General features: G+C 35.5%; 1 protein-coding gene across 1 annotated transcript; it reads right to left on the minus strand.

Moving 5' to 3' along the window:
• Nucleotides 1-7,235: 7,235 nt before the first annotated feature.
• On the minus strand, nucleotides 7,236-11,114 carry LOC130430370 (uncharacterized). Its single transcript, XM_056759461.1, has 7 exons — nucleotides 10,955-11,114; nucleotides 10,440-10,775; nucleotides 9,861-10,178; nucleotides 8,636-8,758; nucleotides 8,213-8,557; nucleotides 7,820-8,122; nucleotides 7,236-7,705 (listed from the first exon to the last, which is right to left on the minus strand). Exons 1-7 carry the CDS (start codon nucleotides 11,022-11,024, stop codon nucleotides 7,635-7,637), a joined length of 1,566 nt encoding a protein of 521 aa, XP_056615439.1. The 5' UTR covers nucleotides 11,025-11,114; the 3' UTR covers nucleotides 7,236-7,634.
• Nucleotides 11,115-14,973: the final 3,859 nt, after the last annotated feature.

Raw genomic sequence — 14,973 nt, forward strand, 5'->3', positions numbered from 1 at the left:
TCACTCAATTGATGATGGCTTTTCATCGCCATGCTGAACGCGCATAACCTAGAGTGAACTTACTCAGGGTTGATTGAACTAACTCAAATCAGCTGTTCTGAAACTGAAAACTCAAGGTAGCGATTCTCTGAGTAAATCAACTCAGAGTTCAGATTTTAACTCGGCGTTGGTTGAACTTCCTTATTGAAACGGGCCCCTGGTGTCCAAAACTTTAATTTGTTTTCTACTTAAACAACTCACAAAACAAACTAATGAAGCCAATAAAGGTGTATAAGAAGTTATTATTAAATTATTAATTTAGCCAAAGGTTCTGAATTAAAGCTGTTGTTTTTCTGCAAATACTTTTTCAAATAAACTAATTCAAACTGCATAATTTTATTCACAATCTTCAAACACAACTCATTTTAAGCACATCTATAGGTGGTAAACTTCAGGTTAACTATCAGTCTCGATACAACAGATCACACAAATCAATTATTCTAGTGTAAAGTCAAAAAGAATGTTTCTATTAAACGTCTCATAGAAATAAAACTGCATGATGACTTAGTCTTAAGTCTTTTATTGAAGACACTTAAAACATACAGCTTAAGAAATATATCATCTTCAACTGTAACAGTAACAGTGTAATAGTTCAGAAAAGTGCAAACAGAGATGTAGGGACTGCATTTTAAGAAATTAAATTGTATATATATTTCTGGGTTAGTTCATCAGCAGGATTGAGTCAAATGCTTTAAAGCTGTTTACACTAATAAATTGGTAGTCAACACACACATCATAGCGCTTCAGACGACAGAATAAATTGGTTATTCTATTCTTAGGCTACTTATTATCAACTTTAGACATCTGCAATTCTTGGTGCTTTTGTTGTTGTCAAAGTTCTACAGTTAACATATGGGCTATGGGAGGCTTTGTTATGATACACTATTATGTTAAAGGCCTACAGAGAAAATATTGTTGTATCTTAAAACAGTTGCACTTGTTCTGAATGCACTTTCTTGTAGTAGTCCTACAGAGAAAAATGTAAAATGCACTTGACCTAAATGCACTTTGTTTTCATGAGAGAACATTTAATTGTACAACTTTTCAGCAGGCCAGTAGACCTGTACATTATTCAGCTCGCTGCTGAACAGCTGCACATGTATAGCAATTGCAAGTTACGTTATATTAAATAAACTCACGAACAAACATTTTTAAAAAATGATCGAGTTCCCCTCATATCTGCTCAATATAAGAATATAATATGATGCGTTTTAGTTGAAACTATTTCTCTTCATGCTATAAGAAATAAGGGTCAGTCAGAAGGCTTGACAGCATGAGCCGATCGGTTTCCTCTAACATATCTATTTTAAGCCTTTGTTTTCATGAATCATGAATCCATTGTGACTATGTTAAACACAACAGACATCAGATGCATGTTTTAATGGTTCAATTGGTACTATCTTGTTTTAAACTATTAATTTCTGGGTGGATGCTACGAACCCAGAGAAAAAGTTAATTTCGGTATTTATTTGCTTAAATATAATGTATACAAGTTACCTTTTCCTGCTATTCACTTGTTAAAGAATTCCAAACTTTGCAGTTATGATAGGGGATAACTCAGTCAGTGGAAAATGTGAAAAAGAAATACCGCATGTACCGGGAAACCAGTATAAATCTGGAAAACACTGTAATATAAATGTTTGCTCATACCGCCCCAGCCCTAGCAAATAGTGCTCAGGACACATCAAGTGATCTCTAGCAAAGCAAATAGGAGAAGTGGGAGTCTGGAGCATGGAGTTTTACGCCCCAGGCAGTTTTATGCCCTATGCAGTTTTAGGACCCTGTTGTTCCTTATTTCTCCAGTAGGGGTTCATTATGAACCACCAGAACAGAACTAACAGACAACTTCGTCGTCCATCGCGAGTTAGATGTATGGTAAATAATCGTTTTTGTTCCTAAGAAATGGCCCAACATGCATCGTTTTTTAACGATTAATTGATATTGTTATGAATTAATTTAAACATCTTAACATATATAGATATGTTTGTTTGTGTAATTTAAACTCAAAGACAATACAATTAATACTTATTGGCCTCCAGGTCAATATTGTGTCTGGATCAACCTTAGCTAACCACGTGTATGCCAACTCGATATCTCTTACTCATTTTCATATTTATTTTCTTTATAATTTATTTTAGTCTCTGTGGTCAATGCGAGATGGCATTTCCTAGTAAGATATTCTTCTGACCCTGTTAACTTGCATTATATATAAACCATTTCAGTTTAGCTGAACACGTACTCAAGTTTTTTATAAAAAAATCAATAACTGAGCACCAACAACCACGAACATGTTCAAACTCAAATTGACATAAGTCCATATGGATCTTGATTTCAGTTGTTAAAGAGGTGATCCAATTATCTATTGTAAATACAATATACCTCTTTGATATTTTCCATTAAATATTTTAACTTTATGATCTGGATTCAAATGTATGAGCACCTTATGTGGGTTTTATCACGTTTGTTATTGTTAGTGCTCAATTAATATTGTATCTTGTTTTCTTAATAGCAGTTGTTGGCTGGCTATTTAGGCTTATTATGTTGTGATTTTATTGATCTCATTTGTAATAATACTTGGAAAAAAATACAAATATATTAAATGATCATGCAGTTGTACAGTTTTGTTTTTTCAAAAAGTTTTAGAAAAATAAATCTCTATGAACTTGTATGAATCATACAGCGGGGCGTAAAACTGCCTACTGGAGAAATAAGGAACAGCAGGGGCGTAAAACTGCCTTGGGGCGCAAAACTGCATGCTCCAGGTCAGACTCCCCATATAGGCAAATAGTGTCGCATAGTAAAAATTTGTTGTACTCGCATAAGATTTCTGCTCCATTCCTATCGGATCCAATATTGAGGACACAGCACGCTTCAAGCATTCAAGTCAAATGCTTTTTAATTTCAGTCTCTCCCCAAATCCATTGTAGCCCTCTGCCTTGTTCACAAAGGAATCTGCGGTAATGTTTTACCCATGTGAGCTGGAACATCTTTAAAATTAAACTTCAACAACGCATTACTAATGTCGGAATCAGAAGTAAGGTTATGCAGCAACTGTGTTCTTCCACAACCAGGCACTGATACAATATTTAGCAATCTTTAATGGCCTGTTTATTGCTTGCTTGCTCGCTCTATTTGGTTCCGCGCACCTTGTGGTACTTCAGTTCAGTCATGTGAAAACAGTGGGCGGGTTAGAGAAGTAGTGGCTGATATTTTTCTGTGGAGGCAGTGTTCAACCTATCAATGTCGTCATAGATAGGTGCATTCCATAACCTGGCGTTCGCTGGGCCTGTGTCAATAACAGATGTAATCTCAGTAACAAGGGCGTTTTCAGTTTCGACACTTACATTATGTTCGGGTGAATACTATTCCCTCCTATATAACAAAAGCTTGGGTTAAAATCACAACCAGACTACACTTCTTTTTTTTTAATGATATTTTAGGGCCTCTTTATGCCTTTAATAAGACAGCACATCAGGGAATAGTCAACTGTGTTTTGGGACTTGGGAAACTAACTTCAGTACACCCACTAAAAAGGCACAGTATTTGTGCTCCGGCCAAGTTTAACGGACACAAAGGATTAAATGCAATAAACTCAAAACATACACATATGATCATATATATCTGTTACATTAAACACTTTTTTACTTACTGTAGATGCTGGGACAGCCACAGAAATTATTCCCTGAACCAATAATTTATTATAAAAATAAATGTTTAATTCAAGAGATTATTCTGTTGATTTAATGTTGTGTTTGTATTTTGTTTGTTGTGTACAGAGAGCTGCAGTGGAGGATGATGTTGTGTATGCTGGTGTCATGAGATAATGATCAAACGCTCTGTGAAACTCTTATGATGTGAAGACTCAGCTGTATGATCATTTTCAACTTCTGCTACAACTGATCAGATTTTTGTGAGTCTGAACAGCATATTTTCACAATATTATATAAAGTATATGTTTTATTATATATGAAATGTCTGAGTTCTCACAGGGATTCATCTGTTATACCCCCATCACATTCACAAGCATAAAACGTATGTTAATTGCCACAAATGCAAGCGCATGTTAAAAATTCACTATGTATAAGATTGTTAATAGACAGCCGTTTAAACATCTTGGTAGAACAGATTTTCAGAAAGAATGATCAAAAATATAAATAAAGAAATGAGAACGACCAGTGAGTCATTGTGGTTTAAAATACTGGCAATATTTGTACGTTATTTTTGTCACTAAATGCGTGCGTCACTCCAACATCTTCCTGTGTAAAAGACAAACCTGATATGAACATGAGATGTGTTCGTCTGTTAGTGTCTGTTAGTGGTTGATGACCATATGTGTGCATGTCAGAGGTGTAAACACTGAGAAATGTGTTGTTCTTCTTTTACTGTCCTGATAACATCTTCCACTCTGCACAAAAACATCTTTAATAACACACTGAATGCATCAATACTAATAAAGAAAAATAAAGATTGCTTGAATATCAACAGTTTTCTACTGTGAGATCTGTGTGAACTGCTGTGAATGCAAAATGTCAAGACATATTTTCCCCAAAACACACATAAAATATATACTTTATACGTATACTATCATGTTTGGATTGAAGTAGTCACATAAGTGTATATCACATGCAAGAAATTAAATTCAATGCTCATGCTCTTATTGTACAAGCAATGGAATTTTTTTTTTCAGCTTCAGCGAGAGATTGCAGAAGTTTCTGAGAAAACTATTCTTGAGATCTTGACATCACACTTCAGTCACATGTCCTGTGCTGCCCGACACCATTTTGCAGAAGAACACTTGCTATTTTAATCTGTCAGTGGAACAGGCGAATTTTAACTGAATAAATTTGAGGAACAAATGTAGATTATTTACTGCAAGCTGCAATAAAAATAGCAATTACCCGATATAATTAGAATATAATCAAAAAGTTGATATATTGTAAAAGTCTGAATATTGTAAATGTTTAAAGAAGAAAAATAAGCCGGGTCAAATTTTACAAAATAAGGAAAAGTGTAGTTAAAAGTATGGCCACATTACGTAAACATTGTCTTGTGTCTGTGTGATAAAATCACCATCAGGATACAGTAGTCAACATTTGAAGATGATCAAAAAGGTTCATCAAAGTTGTCCTAGTTCTTGTCCAAGACAACTTTGATTCATTTTTTTTATCCACTTCAAATGTTGAGTGTATGTGCACAGTAACTTTCTTTTATCTACAACATTTTGTTAGGAAATAAACACTTTACCAAGATACGCAAGCAAATGTATCACCAAAAAAAATGATTTGATATATTCTGTGGCTTCACTTTTGTGCCTGGTTAAGGACCTTTGGTGTTTGTTAAGGTGTCAAACTGACTATAGAGAAAAGTGGAAAAGGAGCACTTGTGAAGCTTAAGAAGACTAAAGGTTATGTGTCACAGAGAGGTTTGAGCTACAATTCTCATCCTCATAAGAGATCTTTCTACAGACACAAACTGATGAAGATGCTGAATCTGTCCTCTGAAACCTCCACATGGAGAACATCAAACTTTTGTTACAACTGTCAACAATATAAAAAAATAAAGATTTCTAAAACTATGACTATTAGGTCCATGACTGACAGCCAAAAATGTACCAAAAATAACTTCAGTTTAAAATAAATCAGTTGTAAGGACATATGTCTAAAGTAATTGTTACTGTCAATATTTGTAATGTTTAATGACAATCTTCACAACATAAGCAATATACAAACTGTGCTACAAACAGGGTTCAGTTTGCTTGAGGGACTAGAAACGACTCTTTCTTTCATTTGATTGGCCAGTAACTCCCGCCTTCTATGATTTGATTGGCCAGCTAAATTATTTTAGAAACAAAATAGGCTTGTTCGACTTGATGCGGCGCCGCGAGAACAGACAGGCGAGGACATCAGAGTACCGCGAGAGCTATTCGAAAAACTATTAAAAGTTTGGTTTCGAATCGATCTCGCGATACTGTGATGTCATACGGCTGTTCGATCTTGCAGCGCCGCATCAAGTCGAACAAGCCAATCATATCCCTGTATGCCTGTTACTCTACTAATGGATATATATCACTGAATTAAACAAAACACATTCTAATGAACACAATAATGCACCACAAGCTGCATTACTCCACTGGTTTATTCAGATATTAAATGTTTTTTAGTCCCCATACCAGACACAATAATTGTTGGTGTCCTGTTGAATCTGTTTGTTCAGTGAGTTTCCGCAGATCTTTCTCGTTTTAAACGCGTTTTTTTCGCGGATTTTAAGACAAACATGACCACTCATTGAGTCGGATCACTATCGCGTGTAGCTTTTCATTAAACAATAGTTGGTTTCCTCTGAAAAAAGAGCCATGAAAGGATGTTGTCATAAGCGTGTTCGACTTGATGCGTCGCCGCAAGATCTGACAGGCGGATGACATCACAGTACCGCGAGAGCGATTCAGAAACAAACTTCTTATGCTTTTCGAATCGCTCTCGCGGTACTTTGATGTCATTGATATGTCGGATCTTGCGGCACCGTATACTCTACGCATCCGCTAGTTCGCTAGGGTGCGCGCGCCAAATACGACGTCGCACAAGCCTATTGTTGCGCTGACTGAGGGGCGTGTTTCGGTGAAGACGTGACGTCACGACTCCGAGAAGCGCATGCGCCTGATCACTGCCGCTGGGTCGCGTCTGCTTCTTGAAAGAGCAATTTGACATTAATATCAAGTTCACAACAGTTAATAGATTAAAGCAATTTATGCACCAACATGCATATACCCATAAAAGCATGTTTCGTCAGTTTAGTAAAACCGATTTTGTTTTTCTCATGTAGTCATTATTATGTACACTGTATGCAATGCAGCGGTGCAGTGCGCCATCTAGTGTCCACGCAAACCCCTCTACAAACTGAAACCGAAAGTAAGTAACAACATTAGTAATATTATGGAAAATGATTAAAAAGTCATGACATATAATATATATATATAATGTATATGTTAATACAGTATATATTGATTTATATATATATTAAAAACATAAAATATATATATATACATGGATAAGAGAAAATCTGGTTATATACAACACATCTTAAATCATACATTTCTCAGACTGATGCTCATAAAAAAGTAATCCAAACACTAAGTCCACCCATCCACTGCAAAAATGATTTATTCATCTTCCTATACAAGTACAATTTACCCCACAAAGCACAAGAAAATATTCACATTTATTCATTATTCATTTAATTCGCATTTGTCAGTGGCTAGCGTGATGCCCTACAAAAGCCAACCAACAAGTATTTTTAAATATTTTTGATACATCTCATGGCTCTTCTCCCACTGTGGCATTACGGGATAGAAAAGTCTTCAGAAGTTCAGTGTTGATGAGCAGATCATCAGTGTAATAATCACACACTGAATACTGTTTATGAATACAGATTTACAACTCATTCAACATACTAGTCTTGTGTACTATAGTGAAAGTATGCATACTTGGACTGATGGACTATTGATATTATTATATCATTATGATATTAACAGAAAATAAACAACAGTCAGTGATATATGCATGTAGTTCAGATGTTGTCTGTTACTTTATTATTTAGGCTTATAATGAAGTCTCTTTTACCAAAGGCACGTGTATCTCCACTGACTCTCTCCGTTCATTTGCTGGGGGAGCTGTAAGAGACACAGACATTTTACAATATCTTTCTGCTTTAAGGATAAAAAAATGAAAAAAAACACAGTCATTTGTTTTATTTATTTCAATGAAGGTATCACTGTATTACTCACCAGTGACCATTACACACAATCTCCTCAATGAGTTTCTTCCACCGTTGATCTTCAGTGTGTAAACACCTGAGTGTTCATGTTTGATCTTGTTGATGGTCAGATCTCCAGTCTGATCATTCAGTTCCATGTTTTTAAACAGATCATCATTGTCATCATCGCATGGGATGCTGTGAGCAAGACTTATTTCAGCAATGGGAGTATCTTCATCTCTAAACCTCCACTCGATCATCTCATTATTCTGTATTTCAGTAACTCCAGTCTCAAGTGTGACAGATTCTCCCACATTCACTTGAATCAGTTCATCTGTAACCGCAGCAATGAAAAGAGAAAATGAAAAACAAGATAAAAACTTGAAAACAAAATAAAAGCCACCGGCGTCTCAGAGGTACTCACCAATGACAATCATATTAAATGTCTTAGATGAACGCTTTCTTATTCTGATGATTTTTAAAAGCTTCACATTTTTGATATTGAAGAACTTTCTATATCTGAAGATGTTGAGTCGATACACTCCAGAGTCATCGCTCGTGATGTTTGTGATGGTGAGAGATCCGGTCTGCTCATTCACCTGCAGTCCGTTTCTGAATCTCGGAGCAACAAAACTGATGGTTGCGTTATTAATGGTAGCGATCTCTGCATCTTCATACATCCACTGGATCATATCATCTCTCTGTATGTCAGTAAGATGATCAGTACGTAAAGTGATAGAATCTCCCTTCATCACGGTCATCTCCTGACCTGCACAGCGAAAAAAAACGGATTTAAAAAACAAAGCTTGAATATTTCCCTTAAATGTGTTACACCTTCAGTACTTACCTGAAATAAAGAGTCTGCGGTGATACATGCAGCGGCAGTAAATCACGAAAGCGGTTACACCGGCAGCAAGGAATAGCAGGAAAAAACATATTCCAACTACATAAACTAAACGTAAACCCAGCACTGTAATGACAGAGAGAGATATCAGAACACATCAGCAGATATTATTGATTTATTCAACAATGGTAGTAAAATACTCTAAGGAGCAAGGCGGGAAGAGTGCCGTGAGGGAACGACGCGAGGCCGGTGACGCGAGTGATAATGAGTGTTAGCGGAGCGTTGCACCGGTCTCGCATCTCTCACAGAGGAGATCAGAAGCATAAAAGGACGAGCGACAGGAGTGTACGACCAGAGAGGATCAGGCCTGGACATTATGTTTGGTTTTATTATATTTGACTTTAGTTTTGTTGTTCGTTTGTCTTGTCAAAAGTTTGTGGTTTAACGTTCCCCGGTTCCCGCCTCCTTCCTTCCTTGCTTGAAACTGCATTACAAATACATTTATATGTCAATGAAAACTTTAAAACTTAACGAGAAAGTTACTCAAATAAGATGAGCAAAACAAATTATATTTAAAGAGATACAAGCATGATTTAACACTTCATGTTTACTTTTGTGATGTTTTGTATGTTGTTGTTTTGGAAGATTTTTTTTCTCATTTTGTCGCATAAAAGAATTAATAAAAAAGTCGTAAAATTCCGTAAAATGTGTTTTTTCAGGATTACTATTTGTGGCACATTCATGTAAAAAGACGGTGCGGTGCCACTGTCCTGCCAACAATAAAGCTGAAAAAATGTAAAAGTGTAAAGTGTAAGTGTAAAGCGTAAAGTGTAAATGTAATTGTATTTTAATCAGCGTGATCAATTGTGAAACTAAAGGTGCGGGAATAAAACAATGAGAGAAAATTTTCAAATCAAGATTTTCATTGATTTTCATATTTGGTTAACTTGGTTAATATTATGATATGCAATTTTTTTAAGTTTGTAGAATTCAGTTGAACTACAGAACATACGTTGAATTTTGGAACTATACATTATGCACGTTGGCAATATCTCAGTCAATCCTATATACAGCATTGTGCTGCCCTTCTAAATACTGTGTTTATAAAATATTTTACAAATCTTCTACACACATAATTTTACATTCTAAATAAAAATAATAAATATGTTTGTCATTGTAAAGCAAGACTGTTAAGATATAAAAACAAATGTAACGTTCTGTTCCTCACCGGTGACGGTCACTTTGAATCTCCTGTGTACTGAATGTCTGTTACTGCTCATCTTTACTTCATAAACACCCGCGTGTTCAGATCTCATGCTTATGATGGTGAGAGATCCGCTTTGATCGTTCAGCTTCAGTCTGTTTCTGAATCTCCCGTCGAGAACATCATCATACGTAGTGAAGCGTTTGTCTGGTTTATATATTTCAGCTATCTGAGCGTGTTCATCTCCAAACATCCAGTCTATCAGATCATACGTCATTTTGGTGTCAGTGTACAGACTGACAGAATGTCCCTCCATCACTGACATCTTCATCTTCACTCCACCTGTGTCAACAACAGCATATTCATTTGATCATCTCACAGCAAGTTCAGGAAAACAAATCAAGTCTAACAGGTTTTATTTTGAAAGTGAAAGTAAGAATAAGCAATTGTTTAAGTAAACATAAGGACTCATTACGCACTTGTCATCTCTAAGTACTCATACAATCTAAAATGTGCATGAATTTCTTTCTTCATTATCATATATGTGCTTTTCATAAAGAAAAAAAAAATAGCACGACGTGACCAATGACGTGATCTACTCACCCCTGACAGTAACTCTGAAGGACTGGTGTGTTGTATGTCTAGTGATGCTGATGATATCGACCTTATAAAGTCCAGAGTTTTCAGATCTCATGTTTGTGATGGTGAGAGATCCAGTCTGGTCATCCACCTGCAGTCTGTCTCTGAATCTCCCATCAGCATCATCATCATATACTGAGATGTTACTTGTCGCTTTATTGATTTGAGCTATGCGATCTCCTTTAAACCACCAATCGATCTGCTCATCTCTCTGAATGTCAGTAAGATCAGTGTGTAAAGTGACAGAATCTCCCTCCATCACTGACACAGACTTTACTTCATCTGGATCACCAAACACACCTGAATATCACAAAGAGAGAATCATATTATTGCTTAGGTACAAACCTCATGTAACTTTAAACACCAGACTGATGTTCACTGACTTTCAGTTTTTTAATGGTGCAAAACTCATAGACGTTAAGAAACACAAAATTTATTGAGAAGTGAAAGTATTAAAAAACGTTGCTAAATGAGCTTACCATTGAAGAATAAAGAGATGATAATGAGTAAGGAGATTGTCTTCATGTTGTTGTAGGTGTTTGACTTCATAAAGATGATCAGTAAAGTTATTCAAGACTTTGAGCTCTGACTGTTAGTGGGTAACAAACCCATCTGTGTCCCACCGACTGAGTGACAGTGTTGTTCTTTACACAGGGACGGGTGTAACAGCATATTTCCTTTTTGGTATTTGGCTTTACTGAAGGGAATAAGGAATGTCACATGACTTTCTATAGGTATGTAACCCGGCAACTCCATCAGCAGTTTTTACAACAGAAAAACTGGCATATCATCATAAAAACAAGTTACATTTTACTCACGATTAAACATGAAGAGATTAATACCAAAGAGACGACTCTGTTTAAAAAAAATCCCAAATCTTGTTTTTTTTATTGTGCTTTGTAATTAATAAACGTCAGTTGATTTTGTTTTTGCCATAATAGCTTAAAAAAATACAGCTTACTAACACAAACACAAATGTTATGTACGACGACCAATAAAGGGCATCATGAAGAATGTTATCTTCCTTGGTTGAAAATGCTTCGTACTTTCACTTTCTCTATTCCAAGCACATATTGGTAGGAGGGGCTTGTGCAAATAGTCTCTGTCAACAAGGCGACAAATGTAATACGTAAATGACTTCACGTTGTTTTGGAAGATCACATGATGGCACACTTGAATAAAGCAGTACTTGACTTCATATTTAATGTGATATTTCATGACGTCGCACAATGATCTCAATGACTGACAGTGTTGTATAAGTGAGTTTATCTCTCACTTTGTTCTATAGATGCTGTGACAGAGTCAGTGACTCACGGGTTTTCTCTCACTTTACACACTAATACTGTTATACAGAGTAATGATGTGATCGAGTGGAGGCATGAAGATGAACTCCTGGATAAACTGGACAGATGTTCAATCTCATTGTTTAACGGCTCTGATGGGAGATTTAGAGACATCACATATACCCTGGTTAAAAATAATATTCTAAGTATATATATATATATATTATATACTTCAGTAGTGAGACTAATGATAAGTTTGACCGTACTTCAAGTTTTTGGTTTGGGATAAACGTGTAGTTTTACCACATTACCCTATTATTTTGGTTTTAACCCATGGATTTTGGTGTATTGCTTAGGCCTTCCGCTGATTTGTATGGTACCCCAAAACCCCACAAATTCAAACTTAAACACATCCTTATTTCTGACTCATATACACAATATATATATATTTTCAAGAGTGTCAACTTTTACTGCATCATTGATAGCATCCTAACAAACTGCATCACCGTGTATATGGTAACATATGGAAGCCCGTTTCCACCAGGGTTGGGACATTTTTTTAGAATTAGTAACTCATAATGACTTATTATCTCAAAATAATGAGAAACTAAGTCGAAATTTTGTTAATATGAGTTACTAATTCTAATAAAAATCCCAACCCTGGCGGATACGGGCTTCCATAGTAACAGGACTCATACTACACAGCCTTTCCACATGTGGTGAAATCTAAGATCCTTTTCACATAAACCCTTTGAAGATGTGACACACATTAAACAGTCCCTTTCAGTCAGACTTAGACAAGAGCTGCTAAAAATGAATTAATCAAAAGACAAACTTAGTACATAAACACAGGTGTGACTCACCTGAACACGCTGACAGACATGAGTGATGCTGAGATTTGTGATGAGATTGTTCAGCACACAGTTACAAGAATCCTCAAGAAAATCCACATAAAATGTAGAGAGATATTGCTGATCTTGAGACACGCTGATGCTGGACAATAAACTGTTTTCTTTGTACCAGCAGAGACTCACACATCACTACATCTTTGATATTCTGTTACTTTGTTTTTCTGTTAAGTCTTGATGGTTTGTCTTTTTTTTTACTTAAGGGAAGTAGGGAGTGTGTCGCCATCTTCATTTGGATGTATTTATTTTCCCTCTGTTGTGAGTTTAGGAAGTTAGGTTAATCGATTGTCTTTTGTTTCTTTGCCAATTAAGACGTTTAGGTTATTTAGTTGGGTATTTATTAAAGTAGTGGGTTTTTATCATGGCATTAACCACTCCTGAATAGAAAGCCTTTTTATGTTTCCTTTATACAATAAATGTATTTCTTACAACGGTTACATTTATGTGGATTTCCATTTATGTTGCGATCGACCCTAGACAGGTCGTAACACTATAAATCATGAAAAAAATGAGTATGTTTAACTTCCAAGTGAGCATAAACACAATAGGAGAAACACAAACATGAGAAACGTTGCATTCTATTGAAAAGTGTCACTTTAGTTTTTAAAGCTATGCCGAAAGTCTCCATAAGGTTGTGTGTTGTCAAAAATGTTTGTATTTTAAGACTTTTAGCCCGGTTATGTAGACAAGCCTTTAGACTAGGCCCAGACTAAAAATAATTTTGAGCCGTCTCAACTGAAAATAACTCCATGTTAAACATCTTAAAATATGTCAGTACCATCGTTTTGTCTCAAGATTTCACATTGGTAATGTTTTTTTCGACAGCATTTTAATAAAATTAACTAAGTCATAGTCCTGCCTTAGGCCAGGTCTTGTCTATAAAACCGGCCTATAGAGTGCAAATCGTATAACAATAGCTATAACATTCAACCATGTCTGTCGTTTCATGATAATCAGCATCAGTAAAAAGTAAAGTCATGGTCAATATGTTTATGCAAATATGCAATCTATGTTTCATGAAAGAGCGTTTGGGTTTGAATGACATTAAGGTAAGCAACAAGTGATAACAGAATGTCCAGTTTTGAGTGAACTATCCCTTTAACTTTTTGAGTAATGGGTTAGATTTTTTATTTGATTTAACCATTACCTAAACACACTCGATTAAGCCCATGAACTGAGGAAGGTCCGATCATGTTTTTGTCTTGTCACACTGACATTGGCTGAAACGTGTAACTAAAGCACATCCACACTCATTGCCAACAAAACACAGACATGACTCAGTTTGACTTACCTCGTGGAGCTCATGTCCGGCATCTTTAAGCGCTGGGACCACTCCATCTATCAGTTTTAAAACATCTCCAAATCTAGCGTTATATCCACTGTTTATATAACATTTATTGCGAGTAATGCTTGTTTAATGAGACATTCAATAAACATTAATCTATACGAGTTATATATCAAGTCATATGTTCTTGTCATCTTAGCTTGTTTAATGCAGTTTAGCAGACTCTACATGGGCTTACACATAAACTCAAGGGTCTGTTAGATGTGTCTATCACACACTGTGTCTAGAACATCACTATAATTGGAATAATCTTTAGATATTTAAAGCTCCTCATTGTGTCTAAATATATGAACAACATCATTAAAATATACAGTTTTAAACTGACGTCTCAATGTAATCAGTGAGTTCCCTTCGACTTTTGCGCCATCTGGTGTCCAAAACTACAATTTGTTTCCCACTTCGAAATAAGACAGTTAAAATGCAATAAAGGTGTACAAGAAGCTATTATCAAATTATTTAATTAGATTTTGAATGAAATCTGTTGTTATTCTGCAAACAATATTTTATATCAAGCAATGCATTCACATGTCAAAGCACAATCTAAATATTCTGGTGTAAAGTCACTAAGAACGAGAAACGTCTCGAAGAAATAAAAGGACATCAGTCTTAAGCTTTTTTAATTTACTTTATTTAAGCAATCCACCATCTTTAAGCCATTTCAATAACAGTGCAATAGTTCAGAGATGTGCAAACAGATGAAGTTCAGAGAGATGTGCAAACAGAGATGAAGAGAAACAAGACATTAATTGTATGTGTCCATTAGCAAGATTAAGCAAAGTGCTTTTTTGTTAAGGATTTTACAACAGCATGAAACAGCTTTACAGACATTTATCCAACCTAAATGTAACATTTAAGTTGTTAAATGCACATGAAAAAGTGTCTTTCTATGAGAAAAAATATATAGTAATATGTGCAACCATGAAACCAAAAACAAGAGTGTTCAATAAACGAATGGCAAACTT

The sequence above is a fragment of the Triplophysa dalaica genome, chromosome 10 (genome assembly GCF_015846415.1).
Source record: "Triplophysa dalaica isolate WHDGS20190420 chromosome 10, ASM1584641v1, whole genome shotgun sequence".
Taxonomy (NCBI): Eukaryota; Metazoa; Chordata; class Actinopteri; order Cypriniformes; family Nemacheilidae; genus Triplophysa; species Triplophysa dalaica.